This window comes from Marmota monax, unplaced genomic scaffold (assembly GCF_021218885.2).
Source record: "Marmota monax isolate L192 unplaced genomic scaffold, Marmota_monax_Labrador192_F-V1.1 WCK01_AAM20220418_F8-fsc00001, whole genome shotgun sequence".
In the NCBI taxonomy this organism is placed as follows: Eukaryota; Metazoa; Chordata; class Mammalia; order Rodentia; family Sciuridae; genus Marmota; species Marmota monax.
Genome location: NW_026693777.1, coordinates 11545532 through 11568184, shown reverse-complemented (window position 1 = coordinate 11568184; position 22653 = coordinate 11545532). Strand labels below are relative to the sequence as shown.

Genomic DNA, 22653 nt, shown 5'->3' with positions numbered 1-22653 from the left:
CACCATACAGTACAGAAAAATGATTGTTAGTGCCACTCCACTGACAGAACTCTGGCAAAGGTTAGCAATGACCTATTTCTTGTCATATTTGAAGTCATTTTCTAGTTCTGTTCTAACCTTGACCTCTTTTCATCATTTTTCCTGCTTTCCAACCTCTCCATGCCAGTGGAAGTATTTTTAAGGTTTATTTTATCACAGATTAGATTTGACTCTACCTCCCCCATCACTTTTTCCTCAGTGTGTTTCAAAGATTTCCCTTCTTTCTGGCTGCCCTTGGTGCTATCCAGGGCTCTCTCCTTGATCTTTACCTTTTTTCACTCTGCACATTACTTGAGTGGTCCATTTCTCACATAGCATACTGATGAATCCCAAATCCATACCTATAGCCTGGATTTCTTATTGTGACTCCAGGTCATGCACATTGTGACCAGACAAGCACAGGTTCCAGGCATCCAGAATGATCCATGAAGAGCTCATCAATTTCCCTACCTTTCCACCCTCCCTGTGGCAGACAGTTCTCATTTTCCACTTCAAATTGCAGTGAAGACACTATCTACCCAGCGGCTAAATCCAGATTTTGACACATTTTCCAACATTTTCCTCATTCTCCTAACTAATCTGCCACCCAATTCAATCAGTTCATTTAAACTTTCTGTACATGTTCATAACCACCACCCTATTTCATATCTCTTAGCACTGTTCATCACAGTTATTGCAGCCAGTTTCTTACTCATTTCCTTGCCATTATTTTCTCACCTCCGAATCTCCTATCCAGACAGAAGCACCTAAAGTCTAAAATGAAAGCTCACAATGGCCATTTATGTATGGCCACTATATAATATATATATAATGAAATTAATTTTCTTTACTTTACCTGGTGCTACTAATAATTTGGTCCCTTTTTGTGTTTCAAATATCCTATCCTAATATCATTTCCTAATACACAAAACACTTCTCTAACATTGGTGGATATGTGATATTTAGTATTTACTCTGTTATCTTAGAACTTTATACATGCCACTTCCTGCTTTTCACCTTGCTTACTGTCTTCATAGTTCAGAATCTATCTCACACATTAACTTTTTAGAAAGCCTGTACTGTTCTTTCAAGATGGAATTAGTTCTGTCTTTGATTCACATCTCTATTGGATGCTTTATTGAACCATAATTGTGTTGTGTTTTGACATCTTCTCTTTCTTTCTTTCTTTCATAGTGAATTACAGGTGAGTAACTCATGTAATGTTTAGCATAATGTATAGCATATATAAAATTTAGTATGAAAATAATGGCCTACAAATTTCAGATTTAAATAAATTTGATTATAATATTAACTCTGGTAAATAATAAACTGACAAATTACATAATCACTCTGGAACGACTTCCCAGGAAATTAAAAGAGACAAAACTGACATATGTAAAGTTTCTCCCAAAAGAAATTAGCTCAGGGGCTGGGGATGTGGCTCAAGCGGTAGCGCGCTCGCCTGTCATGCGTGCGGCCCGGGTTCGATCCTCAGCACCACATACAAACAAAGATGTTGTGTCCACCGAGAACTAAAAAAATAAATAAATAAATAAATAAAAGTAAAAAAAAAAAAAAAAAAGAAATTAGCTCAGAAGATATACCAACTAATCTATCACTATTAGTTGGATTGGGTTTTGTATCATGAACATCTACATGTTGAAGGCACATAAGAAATTGGAAAAATGCTTGTAAAATGAAATGAGGCAAGTAGCTAATTCTTATAGGTACACAAAGAAAAATGGGGAGAAGTTCAGATTTTGTTGGAACATTTCCCTTACCACCGTATCAAATGTAGGTTAAATTTTTCATGATGTAATTGCTTTTGGGAGACGTTATTCTTTTTGGAGTTAAGAAAGGTAGCACACATCTTTTAAAACAATTTTCTTAAAATTACTTTAAACTGTCAGTGTCTGATATATTTAATCAACCATAAAAGGTTTCCAGAAAATTATTTGTTAAAATGGAGTAGCTGCTGAGCTTAAGGGTAAAAATTAATTTTCTGAGATCATTTTTATTTTATATATATATATATATATATAAAGTAAATATATATATGGTTATTCTTTCTGAAAACTGACATTGACCACATTAGTAACAGATTAGTCTTCCTTTATAGTAACTTAGGAGGTCATTATTGATAATTTATGTACATTATGTTGGTTTTTAGGTATACAAACAAAACCAAAATATCGGTCCTATGCCCATAGGGATATACTTTATAGAAAATCATGAATTATGTCAATAAAATATATTTAAAACAAATATTCATATACCAAATAATGTATTCAGTGATTTCTATCACTTTCATATGTGTAAAATATGGCCACTCTTGACTAATAAAAATTATATACTCTTTATGTTGAAGAATATTTTGCTCAAGTCACTGAGTATAATTTTTAAAGTTTAAATTTCACACATCTAGAATATCAAATTAAAATAAATTTATTTAAAGAAAATAAATATAGGTGTAATATCAGTTGTAATGGAAAACAATCCAGTGTGAATTTATAAATGCCATTTAGCATTAATATTGATTATTGAATAAATACAGAAGCAGATTTTATACTTCCTGAACTATAAATATAAACTAAAGGAAATCACAAATTTTAATTTTAATTTAAACAGGTAACTGATACATAGTTTTATCTAAGATTAGATAAAACTATGTATCAGTTACCTATTTAAATTCTGGAGGTACTAGAATATATAGTCTCTCAAATGAGTCCCTTTTAGGACTCAGCCAGGAAGGGCTACCTAGCCCAAGATCAATCTTGCTCATGAGGACAAGTTCTAATATAGTGATCTATCAGTGTATATTATAAAAAAGCTATTCAGGACAATTCTAAAAGGTTTTCAAATCAAGAGCTCTGTCTAGGTCATCTAGATGTTTTGTAGTAATGCCTCATAATTTAATTTTCCCATTGCCTAATCCTACTCTTCTTTCTTGAACACCACATGAGTTGATGTTCATGGCATTTTTAAATAAATTTCATAAATTCATGTCTTCATCAATCACATTTTCAAAAATCCCATTTTAGATGATCTAAAAATCCCATTTTAGATGATCTGAAGAATTTGCTTCTAAAATAGAATTTCAGAGACACATCACCTAACTAATGTGTCTGACACTAAGGGCCCCAATACCTATTAAATTAATATAAAGTAAAATGAATCTGTTACTGATATGGTCAATTTCAGTTTTCAGCAAGAATATATATATATATATATATATATATATATAAATGATCTCAAGAAATTAAGTTTTACCCTTCAGTTAAGTGCTATTCCTTTTCAACAAATAATTTTCTGGAAATCTTTTCCTTTTTTTTTTTTTTTTTTTGCTGATTATTTGTAAGAGTTCGTAGCCAAGAATTTGCCTTGAGTATCAGAGGAGACTTTAGAATTGGACATTTGGGCAACGCTGGGACTACTAGGATTATGGGGACTCTTGTAGATGAGATGAATACATTTATATTGCGAGATGGACATAAACTTGGGGCCCAGGGGTAGAATGTTGTGGTTTGGATATGAGGTGCCTCTCAGAAGCTCATGATCAGATTATGAGATATGACCTAATCAGTAGATTAATCCATTTGCTGGATTAATAATTTGAAAGAAGTACTAGGTGATAATTCTAGGGAGGTAGAGTGTGACTGGAGGAGGCAAGTCACTGGTGGTCTACATCAGTGACCCCAGTACCTCCCCTTTCTTTGCTTCCCGGGTGTCATGAGCTGAGTGTAATTTCTCTGCCATGCCCTTCTATTATGCTATTGTGCCTTTCCTTAGGCCCAGAGCAATGGAATCTGCTGACCAGGGACTGAGACCTCTGAAACTCTGAGCCCCAAATTAAACTTTTTTCCCCTCTAAAATGTCCTTGTTAGATATTTTGATCAAAGTGATGAAAACCCGATTAACATAAGTTTATTTATATTGGAACATTATAGCCTGATGTAGGATTTAATATCTTTGGAATATGGAATCTTGAAAAAATTAGTAGTCCCCACTAAATTAAGTATAAATTCCAGAACTACTATGTAGATATTAAAAAAAAAAGATAAGAGACTCAGAGATTTATCGATTTGAGCATGATACAGTGAATATATCAAGACACATCCAGAAATATCATCATCTTACTGTCTTGGAATGGTGTGGAGGACATTCCATTGAAATAATGAGAACATGGTGATAACTGAGACATGAGAATCATTAAGAAGCTCAGTGATGACCGTCCTCTGTAGAAAAATATTGATGGACAGGAAATGCTATTAGATAATTGGGCTCTCTGCTTATACAAGAGGTGACAGTATCTCAAAATAATAGAGGCTAGGAACTTAGTTGACATATGAAAGCTGGGCACAATTATCTTAATGAACAGCTAGTTTATGCATCCAGGACTCCAGATTTACAAACATCTATGAAGACTGTTAATAGGACACATCACTCCTAGGGACAAATTACATGGATAGCTAACAAAGTATTACATAATCTATAAAATTAAAACAAATCAAAGACACATGATCAGGAGACTGAACACAGTCATCTAATAACTCCTGACTCCTTTTCCACTTTCTGAAGCTGAGGCAATTTTCATACCTTGAACTCATTGACTGAGGGCAACTAAATCACTGCGAAGAAATTTGAAACACCACTTCAAGTACATCTAGTAATGTTCTAAGTTCTTTCTATAAGAAACATACACCCATTTACTGGTATATTCATAAACTGGGGAAAGGGTACTCCTGAAACATATTGAGGACTGTCAAACACAGGATCCAAGGTGACCTGGATATCTAGGATTCTGTAGTGGGCATGATGCCATAGGATTATTTTGTCATAGTATATCTTACATCACCTAAAAATTCTAGCTTAAGAGAATAATAGAATGATCTTTTGAAAGGGCAATTGAATCTTGCAGATATAATATCTGGTGAAGAAAGGGTGCTATCCTCCATGATGCAGTTAAGTCCTAAAGCATTGACCATTATTATATGAAGTTTTCTTCTTTTTATATAGGATATATAGGTCCAAGAACCAAGGAGTGACCTCATTTAATACCATCACATTCAATGACCCACTTGGGGAATCGGTGCTTTTCTTCCTGCAATTCTGAGTTCTTCCAGTTTAGCAGTCCTAATTACCAGAAAGGGAAAAAGCTTTTATTAAATGACACAGCAAGATCCCCATTAATCTTTAAACCATGGCTATTACTCAGTTACTTTAGATTCCTATTTCACAAAGCAGTGGATAAGAAGAGTCACTATCATTGAAGGAATATGTAGTCTATAGGAGCTGCTGGTAGTAGGACTGTTGTTACAAGGTGAGGCAGCAGTGAAGAATGTATGTAATACCCTATTGATGCACTAATCCATTTGTTGTTATTTTCTTAACTGGTTTTGTTGGTAAACCAATCAGTGTGTGAACCATGGCTTGAAAAAGATGTGGTGACCAAGATTTTAAATTTCTCATGACAAAGCTCCTGTAACCCCACTAGGGCAGCTACCTATAGCACAAGATGTACTATCCCAACATGTGAGCAATCTAGAATGCTAATTGTAGAAGGAGATGATGAATATCATCTGACCAATTTTTTTTTCTGAAAGTCTCCCCAGGAATGGAGACTGACCAGAATCCTGTACTAGTTTTTCCTAGATAGGAATCATCAAACCTAACAGGTAGATTGGAGTGAAATGTTATAGTGCACCTGCCATATTCCCTCCTCAGCCCTTACTCATCCAATTACTGGGACAATTAGGCTGTTAACTAAGTTCCTTTCTAGAAATGCCCTACCTAAACAGAGATTCCCTTTCCAATGTCCTACCCCCTAGTGGGGAGCACCAGTTGATTCAACAGGAGCTACATTTGTGAAGGCTTAGAGCTCCCTTGCCTCAGGGCAGGACAACTCTAAGAGAATTGCACAGATCCAGAATTTCTTCCAGAGCTAACCAGACACTTTTTGCAACTGTAGTGCAGCTTAACCTTCTCATGACCAGTCCTCCTTCCTTCACTCAGTCATATCGTTGACCTAGAAAGCACTGCCCAATACATTTGCTGCACATATATCTCTTATTGTCTCTTATCCCAGACATATGACCTAAGACAAATACACATATTCAGTATATATTTAGGAATATATAGGATGTATATTTAAATATATTTTAGGAAATATATATGTATGTAAACTATATCTCACATTATGTATATTTATGCATATTGATACACAGCTACATATAATTTCCCTTAGAATTTTTTTAACCATGCCTTTGACTTGTCTAAAACAAATCTTGTTTAGCCACATTAGTTTTTAATTCTTAAGAGAGAAGAATCACTTAAGAATTTTATGAAGTAGAAATTCCTAAACATGAGCAAATCCAACAGATGACTTAGCCAATAGAATTTTCAGTAAGCTGTTGTCACAGAATTTGATTTTCACAAGTCCAGTGACCCAGAACTTATTCAGTCCAGGGAGGAGCATATTTAACAATTGTTGTTAACTGAGCCTCTTGACACCCCCACTTAGCCAGAAAAGAGATAGGGATATATCAACAAGTGTATGTTAGAAAGTATAATGCTGTTAACTAACTGCAACCCTGTAAGGGTCACCATTTTTAATCAGCCAGTTGTTGACTAGCTAATACTCTTTTGTTCCTGAGCTTTCTGTCTTCAGAATTTTGTTCTTAAAGTATAATTCAGTTTATGTCTTCTAACAAAGAAGCCCATCACTAAGCAAAATTATGTTTTGAACAAGAAAGAAAATAAATTGTTTATAATCAGCTTACACTAAACTTTTTCAAGTCACCAAGGCTGTTCTCAGTTAAGTAATCTACTGTAGGACTTGATTTATAGGTGAAGAGGTAATCATTAAATCAGTGAATGTTTGGTAGATTTGAAAAATCTATATACATCTCAAGAAAAATGATTCTAGAATCCCTAAATATTCCAATTTATTAAAATCAAACAGAAGATATCCCTGTACAGCTAATAGAGTGTATTTAAGTTGAAAGTTCCTTAAGTTTTACCAAAAAAGCAGCAGTTGTTCTGTAAATTTGCACTACTATAATTAGAGGATTTTGAGGTAACTGTGAAAAGATGCTAATGTTGGAAGCAAAAAAGACCTCAAAAATGTTGCAAAACTAGAAATCAAAGTATAATACTGTGAAGTAATTCATAGTGATTTAAAGAAAAAAAGGGGTTTAGAAAGTCTGAAATTTTAGATTTTTTTCTTTGATTCCATGGAGCAACTATTACATCACTAGTTTTGTTAGCTTTTTATTATTTTTACACATCAAAAAAAATATTTTTCCATTGTTCATCAATGTCTTTTAAACATACAGGATACCACACATTTATATACTTCCTTATTCTTCTGTCCATATAAATATTGTAGTTTTTGGCTGGGCACGATGGCATATGTCTGTAATCTCAGCAGCTCTGGAGACTGAGTCAGGAGGATGGTGAGTTCAAAGCCAGCCTCAGCAACTTAGTGAGGCCCTAAACAACTCAGTGAGACCCTCTAAATAAAATGCAAAAATAGTGCTGGGGATGTGGCTCAATTTTTGAGTGCCCCTGGGTTCAATCCCTGCCATGAAAAAAAAAATCGTAAATTTTTTTCAGGTTTTCACATAAAAGTGATTGTCCTGTAGAAGTATTTGATAGCCTGAAGAAATGGGCAAGACCAATCTGTACTTTTTTATAATGACAGTTGTATACATTATGAACTGGTGAATTAAAGAAAACAACATGTAGTAAATGGGAGTTATTTAAATGCACACTGATGATGAAAAAATAATAGTATTATTATTTTTTTTTTCATTTTATTTTATTTTTTTATTTTATTTTATTTTTTTTATTGGTTGTTCAAAACATTACAAAGCTCTTGACATATCATATTTCATACATTTGATTCAAGTGGGTTTTGAACTCCCAATTTTACCCCAAATACAGATTGCAGAATCACTTCGGTTACACATCTACATTTTTACATAATGTCCTATTAGTAACTGTTGTATTCTGCTACCTTTCCTATCCTCTACTATCTCCCCTCCCCTCCCCTCCCATCTTCTCTCTCTACCCCATCTACTGTAATTCATTTCTCTCCTTGTTTATTTTCCCATTCCCCTCACAACCTCTTATATGTAATTTTGTATAACAATGAGGATCTCCCTCCATTTCCATGCAATTTCCCTTTTCTCTCCCTTTCCCTCCCACCTCATGTATCTGTTTAATGTTAATCTTTTCTTCCTACTCTTCCTCCCTGCTTTGTTCTTAGTTGCTCTCATTATATCAAAGAAGACATTTGGTATTTGTTTTTTAGGGATTGGCTAGCTTCACTAAGCATAATCTGCTCTAGTGCCATCCATTTCCCTGCAAATTCCATGATTTTGTCATTTTTTAGTGCTGTATAATACTCCATTGTGTATAAATGCCACATTTTTTTATCCATTCATCTATTGGAGGGCATCTGGGTTGGTTCCACAGTCTAGCTATTGTGAATTGTGCTGCAAAGTTCATAAAACAAATTCTCCTCAAGTTCAAGAATCAAATAGACCACAACACAATAATTATGGGTGACTTCAACACACCTCTCTCACCATTTGACAGATCCTCCAAGCAAAAGTTGAATAAAGAAACTATAGAACTCAATATCACAATCAACAACCAGACTTAACTGACATATATAGAATATATCAACCATCATCAAGTGGATATACTTTTTTCTCAGCAGCACATGGATCCTTCTCAAAAATAGACCATATATTATGCCACAGGGCAACCCTCAGTAAATACAAAGGGGTGGAGATAATACCATGCTGATCATAATGGAATGAAACTGGAAATCAATGATAAAAGAAGGAAGGAAAAATCCTACATCACATGGAAAATGAACAATATGTTACTGAATGATCAATGGGTTACAGAAGACATAAAGGAGGAAATCAAAAAATTCTTAGAGATAAATGAAAATACAGACACAACATATCGGAATCTATGGGACACAATGAAAGCAGTTTTAAGAGGGAAATTCATCGCCTGGAGGTCATTCCTCAAAAAAAGGAAAAACCAACAAATAAATGAACTCACACTTCATCTCAAAGCCCTAGAAAAGGAAGAACAAAACAACAGCAAATGTAGCAGAAGGCAAGAAATAATTAAAATCAGAGCGGAAATCAACGAAATTGAAACAAAAGAAACTATTGAAAAAATTAACAAAACTAAAAGTTGGTTCTTTGAAAAAATAAATAAGATCGACAGACCCTTAGCCATGCTAAAGAAGAGAAGAAGAGAGAGAACTGAAATTACTAACATACGGGATGAAAAAGGCAATATCACAACAGACGCTACAGAAATACAGAAGACAATTAGAAATTATTTTGAAAACCTATATTCCAATAAAATAGAAGATAGTGAAGACATCAATAAATTCCTTAAGTCATATGATTTGCCTAGACTGAGTCAGGAGGATACTCACAACTTAAACAGACCAATATCAATAGATGAAATAGAAGAAGCAATCAAAAGACTTCCAACCAAGAAAAGCCCAGGACCGGATGGGTATACAGCGGAGTTTTACAAAACCTTTAAGGAAGAATTAATACCAATACTTTTCAAGCTATTTCAGGAAATAGAAAAAGAGGGAGCTCTGCCAAATTCATTCTATGAGGCCAACATCACCCTGATTCCAAAACCAGACAAAGACACCTCAAAGAAAGAAAACTACAGACCAATATATCTGATGAACCTAGATGCAAAAATCCTCAATAAAATTCTGGCGAATCGGATACAAAGGCACATCAAAAAAATTGTGCACCATGATCAAGTAGGATTCATCCCTGGGATGCAATGATGGTTCAATATACGGAAATCAATAAATGTTATTCACCACATCAATAGACTTCAAGATAAGAACCATATGATCATCTCAATAGACGCAGAAAAAGCATTTGACAAAGTACAGCATCCCTTTATGTTCAAAACATTAGAAAAACTAGGAATAACAGGAACTTACCTCGACATAGTAAAAGCTATCTATGCTAAGCCTCAGGCTAGCATCATTCTCAATGGAGAAAAATTGAAGGCATTCCCCCTAAAATATGGAACAAGACAGGGATGCCCTCTATCACCACTTCTATTCAATATAGTTCTCGAAACACTGGCCAGAGCAATTAAATAATAGTATTATTAATAGTAAAAGCTGTTATTATTATTCACTATGAGTTCAGGGCTTTATGAGCTATCCCATGTAATCCTTCAAATGCCTCAATAATATGGTGCTATTATTATTTTCATTTTATTTAAAAGTAAATTTAAAATCATAAAAGTTAAATGTTCTTTCATAATGATAAAGATAAATTTGAAAAAAACCTGGGTGAAGGTGATATTTGATAGCAAGTGTTCGCATTATCTGTCATAGATTGATGGTGCATTTCTTAATTTCTTATCATAAGGAAAAACAACCCAGGATAAAAGGTTTAAAAAATAACAGTAGCTATAGTAATATGATATGTATTACATTTATTATTTTAAGTTCTATATTAAGAACTGAAAAACTATGACCCATTAGGCAATTGCCACCAGAGTGCCTGTGTTAAAGTGTTAGTGTAACTCAGGAGGGACTTTCATCCTTCATCGATTTACCTACTGTCCTTGGCTACTTCATACTACAATGGTAGGGAAGAGTAGTTGAGACAATAACCTTATGAATCACCAAATCCCAAGATATTTACAAATTGGCCACTCCCAGAAAGTGGCAAACCCCATGGTGTATAGTCCTTTATAAAACATGTAAAATGATACATATTTCTTTCTAATATTCAGTGGTAGAAATATTAATTCCGTTTAATAGTAGTATATTTTAGTACATTTCAAATTAGCAATGAATTAAATGAAGGCACAATTTAACAATTAAATGTTTTATTGTATAAAGATTATAATAATTTATAAACATTGTTTTGATTTTAATGTGTTATTAATAATTATTTAAAGAAGAAAATTTTTAAAAAGAGTCAATTGGACTGCATGATATTGATTCTTCTGTTACTATTAGTTCCTCTGGTTCATTATTTTTTCTAAACTCTTAAATACTAGAGTTCTGAATTTTGATCTCTCTCTTGGAGTTCTAATACACATGGCTATCAGCAAAGTGTAGGAAATATATAAGGTCATTTGTACTGTCTCATTTGTACTGCTCTGATTAAAATTACTGTCACATTTTTTTTTTACTTCTATTCATTGGAAATTTCTTTGTAAATGAGTGTAATTAGATCAATGAAAAAACATGAACCTACTGATAAGTAATATCAATTAAGAATATGCATCTGGTTAAGTCATAAATGTGCAGTGATTTAAAAGCCATGCGATTCATCACATTATCACTTGGTTGTTTTTATTTTATTCTAGATTTGGATGACCCAGTAGTAACTGTTCATCAAAGTATAGGAGAAGCTAAGGAACAGTTTTACTATGAGAGAACTGTGTTCCTCCGGTGTGTTGCCAATTCTAATCCACCTGTTCGGTATAGCTGGAGACGAGGCCAGGAGGTGTTACTACAAGGATCTGACAAAGGAGTTGAAATTTATGAACCCTTCTTTACCCAGGTAAGAATTAAGATACAGTATTTCTACACACTGTACTAGGAGCCTTTCTTAATTCAGGCAGCATGCAATCTTATACCTATTCAAAGAACAGTTTTTCCAAGTATATTCCTTTGAAAAACCAATGTATTTGAAAGACCATAGGACAGAAATATGAGTACAACTTGCATTATATACAGTAACTATATTTAAAAGGTCAACTTTTGAAAACAATTTTTTAACTTACTATATTGTAACATATAACTCTTTACCCATAGTATTACCTAGGCTTCATTATAAAATACATAATTATAAATATTGCTGATTAATTTGGCTCTTATGGAAAATATTTCTTCAAATAAGACATTTTGATTTCCCAATTAGCAATGGTAAACTTTTCAAAGAATTAAAGAATCTATTTAAAATATATTTGGCTTTGGTTTTAGGAGAAATCTGTATTTGATTTCTTTGTTCATTTTGTTTTTGATTTAGTTTAGGAATAGAGCCTTAATTATATTAAAAATGACTATCTAGTAAGTCATTAAAACTTATTTAAGAGAACGTGAATCAAATTTACATAGAGTGAATAGAGTATAAAATACTATATATATATATATATATATATATATATATATATGTGTGTGTGTGTCTTAATTATTTTTCCCTCCTAAGATGACTTTGTTATTCATAACAAGATATAAATCATTTTATGCTTATTTTTGCTTATTATGCTAGTTTTTTATGTTTGTATATATTTTATACTTAGGTGTTATATATTTATCGAACTATTTTTTCCCATCAACTGCCATAAATACCTTATAATTTAAAAACTTTCCATGTTAACTTGTTTGTATTAGAACATGTCTTAGTTCATTTCTGCTGCTACAACAGAATATGATGGACTAATTTGTAGGTAGACACAACACCATTATTTTATTTTATTTATATGTGGTGCTGAGAATTGAACCCAGGACCTCATATATGCTAGATGTGCACTCTACTGCTGAGCCACAACCCCAGCCCCCGGATTGGCTAATTTGTAAAGAAAATATATTTATTTTTCACAGTCTTGGAGACTGGAAAGTCCAATATCAAGATGCCAATATCTGATGAGAGCCTTTTTCCTGTGTGCTAACATGCCAGAGAGGATGAAAGAAAGGTCATTTTTATAACAAAGCAAATTCTACAAGAAACTACTCCCGAGATAACATCATTAGTTCATTTATGGGGACCAAGCCCCCACTGCGTAATAACCTCTTAAAGTTCCTATTTCTCCAAAATGGCACAGTATCAGTTAGAATTCAACATCAGTTTTGGAGTGGACATTCAAACTATAGCAGAGGACTTCAATAATAATTTATCTTCATGGGTCTGTAGCCTATGTATTCCATCACTTTGTAATGTAAATAATATCCAGTTAAAATATCTGAAATGGACAAAATAAAAAAACTTTGCTTGAAATAAAGAGGTGTTCTACACAAGGCTCCTCCTTTACTAACTTTATTAATATATAAAGTAAAAGAGTGACTATTATATGAAACAAAAACTTTTGTCAAAATAGGGGTAACACAATTCTGTGATAACGAGCATTTCCTAGGAATTATTAACATCTGCAGGCAATACAGAAGGAAGACAATGACTCCGAGAGCTCACCTATGTGAAAAATGACTGTGGTTGCAGGAACAATAATTGGTACATGCTGAGAACAGTGTGCTTTGAAGCTAGGAGGGCATATTGGGACAAAATTGCCTAAGAATTCAGATGGATCACATGGCTGCTTATTCTTTTAATGTTAGAAAATTAAATTTCTTAGAAGGATATTAGATTTTCAATAATAATGCTATTCAATAATAATGTCTTATTTTTAATAAAAAGAGCTTCTAAGACAATGAGATATCTCTATCTTACATTCCCATTCATACTTGGTTAATAACTATATCAATTTGGATTGTATATTTATTTTACAATCCTATTGAGTGACAAAATCTTGTTTATAACTTTTTATAGATAATGTTTCCAGAATGAAATTGGTTTGTGTTCCTGAGGCTGATATGAAATCATAATAAGTCTAAAAGAAATAATTATGCTTTTCATACCTCTCTATTCACTTAATACTGAGAGACATAGGCAAGCACATATTGCTATTTATGTACAAGTTTATAAAATAAATTAAGTTACAAAAATGAATGTAAGCTGGAAGCCTTTATAGTTTTCTAATATCTAAGCATAATTATAAATAACTAAAATAGATATTTTTAAAATTATAATTTATTTTAAAAGTAGCATGGAATTATTGCTTAAGGTAATGGATAATATTTAACTATAGCAATGGTAACATTGGTATGGTCACTAATATATAGTGTACCTTTTATTTATTTTATTTAAAGTATAGTTTTAAAAGTTTAAATATACTTGCTACAAATTATTTTGTAATTGTTCAATAAACATACTTAAATTTATAAATCACATATTCATTTTCCATTTTTTATAACTTTTGTGAAGATGTTCATAACATCTTCTTGTGTATTGTAATTATACCAGCTAATTACATGACTGAACATATTTACATCAATTACATAATTAGATATAATTAGACTAATTAGACTAATTATATGATTACACAATAATCAACTCAAAATTTCTTTTAAAAAATCATGGAAATTCATATTCACAAAGATTTCCAACATAACAGAATATCAACTTTATTTTTTTTAATTTTTTTTTATTTTTTTTTGTATTGTTTAAAAAATTTTATTTGTTCTTTTAAATTATATGTGACAATAGAATGTATTTTGACATATTTTACATACATAGAGTATAACTTCCCATTTTTATGGCTGTATATGGTATGGAGTTACACTAGTCTTGTATTCATATATGAATATAGGAAAGTAATTTTTGATTCATTCTACTTTCTTATTCCCATCTCCCCTCCCTTCCCTTTATTCCCCTTTGTCTAATTCAATAAACTTCTACTTTTAAACACTCATTGCATATCAGAGAGAACATTCAACCTTTGGATTTTGGGGATTGGCTTATTTCACTTAATATGATAGTTTTCAGTTCCATCCATTTACTGGAAAATGCCATAATTTCATTTTTATTTATGGCTGAGTAATATTCCATTGTGTGTACATACCATATATTTTTTTTTTTATCTATTCATCTGTTGAAGGGCACCTAGGTTGGTTCCATAGTTTAGCTACTGTGAATTGAGCTGCTGTAAACATTGATGTGACTGTGTCACTGTAGTATGCTGATTTTAAGTCCTTTAAGTATAAACCAAGGAGTAGGATAGCTGCGTCAAATGGTGGTTCCATTCCAAGTTTTCTGAGGAATCTCCATACTGCTTTCCAGATGGCTGCACCAATTTGCAGTCCCACCGGAAATATATGAGTGTAACTTTTCCCCCACATCCTGGCCAACATTTATTATTAGTTGTATTCTTGCTAATTGTCATTTTGACTGGAGTGAGATGAAATCTCACTGTAGTTTTAATTTACATTCTCTATAGCAAGAGATATTGAACAGTTTTCAAATATTTGCTGACCAATCGTATTTCTTCTTCTTCTGTGAAGTGTCTGTTCTGTTCCTTTGCCCATTTATTTATTGGGTTATTTGTGTTTTTTTTTTTGGTGTTAAGCTTTTGTGTGTGTGTGTGTGTGTTAAGTTTTTTCAGTTCTTTGTATATCCTGGAGATTAATGCTCCATCTGAGGTGCAGGTTGCAAAGATTTTCTTCTATTCTGTAGGCTCTCTTGTCATGTTTTTGTGTATTCTTGAAGTAGTTATTTTTTATAGTATTCTGTTCTTGTTTCATGGGTGTTGTATTGTCTTTTATCTGTCTGAAGATATACGTATTAAAAAATTTCTCCCTGAATTTTCTTCATTTCCTCACATTTTTTTACTGTTGTTTGTTTCTATTTTTTATTTTTGAGGATATCCCCAGATGGAATTCTTGATTGTCTGGTTGATAGTGGGGAAGTAAAAAGTTAAATAAAGCTCATTGATCATTAATTTCCTTACAGGGTGCTCTGGTTAGATAGTTGGGGAGCCTGTAATATCAGAAGGCTTTAGTTTTTCTCCTCTTCGGTTAGTGGGACTCTCCAAAGAAGACACTTCTTTGGCTTTTCTGGATGGTGAAGATAGATGCTAATGTTCTGGAAGCAGTGAGGGAGATGGTAGGTCTCAGAATTCAGTGTTCAAAGTTGACTTACTTCTCCTGTTTTCCATATAGTGTACCAAACTTAAACTTTACCTTTTAACCTCAAATAAGATACTCTCTGTTTTATATTCTCTGGTAAATAAACCTCTAAACTTTTGGTGGAGCAACAAGGAGGCAATTCAGCTCTGGGGAGTAGGGAGAGAAAATTGGCGGTCATAGTTACATCTGGCCACTGAAGTGGGACTTAGAAGGCACATCTGAGATGCCTTCACAGCAGTATCTAGATGAGTGTGTGACCAAACAGAGGCTCCATAGCTTGACCAAGCTGACACATAAAATTAGCTATCACAATTACCATCTCAGTAATTATTTTTAAAACATTTTTATCTGAATAGCATTCCACTTACTGGATTTACCATAATTAACTGGCAAGTCATTTTTAGATGGATAAATTGTCTACTGCTTTAAATTTTTTTAAAATTTGTTTTAATTAGTTATACATGACAGTAGAATGCATTTATGCACTTTGATATAGCATACATAGATAGGATATAATTTCTCATTTTTCTTTTTTTTTTATTGTTGGTTGTTCAAAACATTACATAGTTCTTGATATATCATCTTTCACACTTTGCTTCAAGTGGGTTATGAACTCCCATTTTTAGCCCATATACAGATTGCAGAATCACATCAATTACACATCCATTGATTTACATATTGCCATACTAGTGACTGTCATGTTCTGCTACCTTTCCTATCCTCTACTATCCCCCCTCCCCTCCCCTCCCCACCCCTCTTCTCTCTCTACCCCCTCTACTGACCTTCATTTCTCCCCCTTGTATTATTTTTTCCTTTCCCCTCATTTCCTCTTGTATGTTCTTTTGTATAACCCTGAGGGTCTCCTTCCATTTCCATGCAATTTCCCTTTTCTCTCCCTTTCCCTCCCACCTCTCATCTCTGTTTAATGTTAATCTTCTTCTCATGCTCTTCGTCCCTACTCTGTTCTTAGTTACTCTCCTTATATCAAAGAAGACATTTGGCATTTGTTTTTTAGGGATTGGCTAGCTGCACTTAGCATAATCTGCTCTAGTGCCATCCATTTCCCTGCAAATTCTATGATTTTGTCATTTTTTAATGCAGAGTAATACTCCATTGTGTATAAATGCCACATTTTTTTAATCCATTCGTCTATTGAAGGGTATCTGGGTTGGTTCCACAGTCTTGCTATTGTGAATTGAGCTGCTATGAACATCGATGTAGCAGTGTCCCTGTAGCATGCTCTTTTTAGGTCTGTATGGAATAGACCAAGAAGGGGAATAGCTGGGTCAAATGGTAGCTCCATTCCCAGCTTTCCAAGAAATCTCCATATTGCTTTCCAAATTGGCTGCACCAATTTGCAGTCCCACCTGCCGCAGTCTGGCTGGGCACAATCAGGAGCCACTTGTCAAAAGTAACTAACTTTATTTTTAGAACCACACACGACAAACAAAATAGTCTCTCAGGAAAAACCCTCAGAGCCTCAACTGCCACCACCGGCTTTCCACAAGCCTCTCTCTCCCCCCCCAGCTTCTCTCCACCTCCCACAATCCTCCTGCTCTTGAGGCCGATTGGCTGGGTCACGTGGGCGGAGCCAAAAAAGTCCCCCAATGAGCAGCTCCGTGGTCTGAAAGGGCAGGGAAACAGTCCAATGAGCATCACCGCAGAGGAGCCAATCAGCTAGATGTTGCTGGGGCCGAGGAGCCAATCAGCTAGATGTTGCTGGGGCTGCTGTGAGCCAATCATCAGCCGGCAGCTGGAAGTTTGCTGGCAGCTGGAAGTTTGCTGGGGCCCCTCAGGCTGTGGCTCTCAACATCTCCCCCTCTCTGTTTAAACAACAAGCATGTGGCTTAGGGACCGTGCCTGTTAGGCAGTCCAATTCAACATATGGTCCTTACCCGTCATCGGATGAACTGACCTCTAGGCGTCAGCCTCCTGTCTTAGGTTGGTACCACTGCAATTGGATCATACCCGTCACTGACTACCGGTCCAGCATACAGCCATACTTGTGGATAGGCCTTTGCACCTGTGGGGGGGTGAGGTTCTTTGCCTCACCTCTGTTGGCCCCCAAATTTTAGACCATCACTAGTAGAGGAGGATGCAAAATGCCATGACATTAAGCCAATTGAGGGCTCCTTTGAAAAATTGTACCACCGGTGACATCATCAGCAAAAATACCCCAACACTACCATAAGTCGCTGCACCAACAGATAGTTCACAATGCATACAGGTGAGCTCACAATGTGTCCAGGCAAGTTCTGCAAGCAGTTCAGTGATGGCTATTGTAGAAGCTGTAGATTGGTTTTATCTTTGACTTCACCAGCACTGGGATGAAGATAGGAATTCTGGCAATAATGGCTAAAGAAAAAATTATGTAACATTCCAGAAGAGACTAAAAGAAAACAATTTTCTTAACAATTTACATTGTCTTCACCGGCACTGGGATGAAGATAGGAATTCTGGCAATAATGGCTAAAGAAAAAATTATGTAACATTACAGAAGGCACTAAAAGAAAACAATTTTCTTAACAATTTACATTATCTTTAAGAGAATTATTAAATATAATGAAAAGGAAAGGTGAAAGTAAACAAACAGATCTGTTAACCTTCTTTTTTGTTTACATATTAAAACAATCCTCAACAGTTGTTTACCCAATTTAAATTAAACCATATAAATCACGTGAAAAAAAAATATTTGGATCCATTTTATCATGAGCGCTCATCATATATGATATATGGACATACGTACATTCAAACATATAACACAAAACACAAGTGTGCACACATAATATAATACATACAACACATAACATTATAGTAAAGGCCTTATAACTTTTTACAGGTGAAATCTCCATTGCCATGTTTAAAAACTCTATAGTCAAAAAATAGAACTGATCAGCAAAACATTAACCTAGGTCTGTATGAGCTCAAAAAACAAAATAGAACTTCATGATATGGCAAAGGGCAATAATAAAATAGATATTGAAAAAAGCATCCTGGTTCTGTTGCAGATGTAAGAATAGCCAAGCTGGAATTTTGGATATCAGTTGTTATGGATTTGAGCCAAATCATCTTCTTTTTGGTCTGTAGAAATCGCTTTAGTTAATCTTTCTGGAATCCAAATCGGCTGCTGTTCTCCCTGTGGAAACACATAAACAGACCCCCGACTCCAGACAATCACTGGGTCAGGACCTTGGTTAATCTCTCTGGAATAGCCCAATCTACACCTGTGGAGCCTAATCCCTTGGAACCTCTTTCTACAGTACGACTGGAAAATTTATCATGTAGGCTGGGTATTATTAGTAACTGTGCTATTCTATCTCCTGGTGAAATTACTGATATACCCTTTGGAGAACTGGCTATAATTTTTATTTCACCTTCATAATCGGGATCAATTACCCCAGGACTTATCATAAGTCCTTTTAGAGTAGAAGAGCTGCGTCCCAATAATAAGCCTACTGTTCCTTTGGGAAGAGGTCCTTTCACCCCTGTGGGAATGATTTGAACTCCCATCTCTGGAGTTAGTACTGCTCTGGCGGAGGCGCAGATGTCCAACCCTGCGCTCCCTCTGGTTTGTCTGATGAGGGATCTGATGGACAATGTGTCCTGGGCACTACCCTGATGGGGTTGCTGGGTTCCTCCAGTGCTCCATATATTTGTGGTTTTGGGCCCCGGAGCATTGGGCCCCCCCTGTCCATTTTTTGGCAACGGAGCCCGATGCCTTTCTCCACGATATCGTGGATAAACACCTGGTCCTTGTTCGTTTTTTGATAATGGAGTACCCTCTATGGTGGTTTGAGAACGGCATTCATTAGCCCAATGTCTCCCTCTACGGCATCGTGGGCAAATACCTGGTATTCTACTCCTTTGATACCTAGTTTTGTTAAACCCTCCTCCAATGGGGCAATTCCTTTTAAAATGTCCTGTTTGTTCACAATTGTAGCATGTTCGTGGCCTGGCATCTAAAGCCTGTTTTACTGCAGCTGCCACAATTTGCCCTTGTTCATTAATGTCTCTGGCATCTAAAGCCTGTTTTACTGCAGCTGCCACGACTTGCTCTTGTTCATTAATGTCTCTACATAATTTAATATATGTGTTTAAATCTTCATGTTTCCATGGTCTAATGATATCTCTGCACCAACGATTCGCTTGCTCATAAGCCAGGTGTTTTAGTAATGGCATTGCTTGTTCTGTATTCCCCAAAACTCTGGTAGCTGTTTGAATAAGCCTATCTACAAATTCAGCATAAGGTTCATTAGCTCCTTGTATTACCTTAGATAATTGACCTTGTAAACCTCCATGTCCTTGTAAAGTCTTCCATGCCTTAATTGCATCTGCAGCAATTTGTGCATATACTCCAGGATCATATGCAATTTATTGCTGCTGATCCTCATAAGGTCCCTTTCCTAACAACATATCTAGATTTCTCTGAGGATAACCAGCTGCTGCATTTCGCCTAGCCGTCTCCTTGCAAAATTCCTCATTGGCAACCTTCCATAACAGGTATTGTCCTCCATTTAGCACAGCTTTACACATATTAGCCCAATCTGCTGGCGTCATGTTCAAGTTGTTAATGGATTCGACCATGCTTACAGTGAAGGGTGCTTGAGGACCATAGGTTGTTACAGCCTCTTTTAGCTGCTTCACTGTTTTGAAATTTAAAACTTGGTAAAATCGCTGCCCTCCTGCCTCAAATACAGGGCATGTTAATATTTGAGATCTTGTCTCAGGATCCCAACTATCAACTGCGGGGGTTGGGGACCACCTCCCAGCATATGGAGGTGGCTTTGTTAGTTGGACACTTACGTCCTCTGGTGATAGAAAGGTGTTAGTAGCAGTCTCCTGTTGTAACTTTCCCCCTGATGGCTTTTTCTGTTTTACACTTTCTTTCTCTGTCTGACTAGCTTGAGAGGCCTTCTCTTTTACTTGAATCTTTTCCTCTGTCTGACTAACTTGAGAGACCTTCTCTTTTACTTGAATCATTATGTCTTCTTCTTCCTCTACCATTGTCTGAACTGAAGGCTTTGGACTAAGCAAACAAGATATGAATGTCCACAATGGCAATGTGCCAACTGGCAGAGTCCCTGGGCTTTTCTTTTCTATTCTTTTTAAATCTTCACCATGATGGTTCCATTGTGATATATTTAACAACTCCTCCTTAAAAAGCCATGGGCTACATTTTTATATTGTATCAACATATGCCCTGATTGTTCTTGATTTTACTGAGATGCCTCCTTCCTCTAACAATTTACTTAACACTCTTTCAGTTTGTTTTTTACTAATTTCTGATCCCGTATTTCTACTATAATACAACCCAACAAGATAACGCCTAACAAAACTGAAACTGAATGAAACAAAATTGGAACAACACAAAATCATTATAATAGCCTCCTGAAATGTCCATCCGTCCTTTCTCCCTATCTGTTCCTCAGATGTGAGCGGTTTTTCTTCCATCTTACACATCTCCAGGGACAGGCAACTTAAAACAAAAGTGAAACAAAATAACAAAAGAAGAATCTTAAAATGGCTACCCATCCTCTCGCCCTGCCCTCAGGGGTGAGCAGTTCACTTACCCTCAGTCGCTCCCCGTGCGAGCCACCAAATGCCGCAGTCTGGCTGGGCACAATCAGGAGCCACTTGTCAAAAGTAACTAACTTTATTTTTAGAACCACACACGACAAACAAAATAGTCTCTCAGGAAAAACCCTCAGAGCCTCAACTGCCACCACCGGCTTTCCACAAGCCTCTCTCTCCCCCCCCCAGCTTCTCTCCACCTCCCACAATCCTCCTGCTCTTGAGGCCGATTGGCTGGGTCACGTGGGCGGAGCCAAAAAAGTCCCCCAATGAGCAGCTCCGTGGTCTGAAAGGGCAGGGAAACAGTCCAATGAGCATCACCGCAGAGGAGCCAATCAGCTAGATGTTGCTGGGGCCGAGGAGCCAATCAGCTAGATGTTGCTGGGGCTGCTGTGAGCCAATCATCAGCCGGCAGCTGGAAGTTTGCTGGCAGCTGGAAGTTTGCTGGGGCCCCTCAGGCTGTGGCTCTCAACACCCACCAGCAATGTACAAGTGTACCCTTTTCCCCACATCCTCGCCTTACTTCATAATGGCTGCCAATCTTACTGGAGTGAGATGGTATCTTAGGGTGGTTTTGATTTGCATTTCTCTGACTGCTAGAGATGGTGAGCATTTTTTCATGTACTTGTTGATTGATTGTATGTCCTCCTCTGAGAAGTGTCTGTTCAGGTCCTTGGCCCATTTGTTGATTGGGTTGTTTGTTATCTTATTGTCTAATTTTTTGTGTTCTTTGTATACTCTGGATATTAGGGCTCTATCTGAAGTGTGAGGAGTAAAGATTTGTTCCCATGATGTAGGCTCCATATTTACCTCTCTTATTGTTTCTTTAGCTGAGAAAAAACTTTTTAGTTTGAGTAAGTCCCATTTGTTGATTCTAGTTATTAACTTTTGTGCTATGGGTGTCCTATTGAGGAATTTGGAGCCCGACCCCACAGTATGTAGATCGTAGCCAACTTTTTCTTCTATCAGACGGCGTGTCTCTGATTTGATATCAAGCTCCTTGATCCATTTTGAATTCACTTTTGTGCATGGCGAGAGAAAGGGATTCAGTTTCATTTTGTTGCATATGGATTTCCAGTTTTCCCAGCACCATTTGTTGAAGATGCTATCCTTCCTCCATTGCATGCTTTTAGCCCCTTTATCAAATATAAGGTAGTTGTAGTTTTGTGGATTGGTTTCTGTGTCCTCTATTCTGTACCATTGGTCCACCCTCCTGTTTTGGTACCAGTACCATGCTGTTTTTGTTACTATTGCTCTGTAGTATAGTTTGAAGTCTGGTATCGCTATACCGC

General features: G+C 35.6%; 1 protein-coding gene across 3 annotated transcripts in view; it reads left to right on the top strand.

Annotated features, from left to right (window-relative positions):
• Positions 1-22653, top strand: part of Mdga2 (MAM domain containing glycosylphosphatidylinositol anchor 2) — a 790036-nt gene that overhangs the window by 487168 nt on the left and 280215 nt on the right. For all 3 annotated transcript variants that reach the window (XR_009228346.1, XR_009228345.1, XM_046461748.2), the window contains exon 4: positions 11416-11612. Coding sequence is in view for 1 of the 3 variants with exons in the window: in XM_046461748.2 (XP_046317704.1) it covers positions 11416-11612 (197 nt within the window). In the remaining 2 variants the exon portion in view is untranslated. The remainder of the gene's footprint in view (positions 1-11415; positions 11613-22653) is intronic.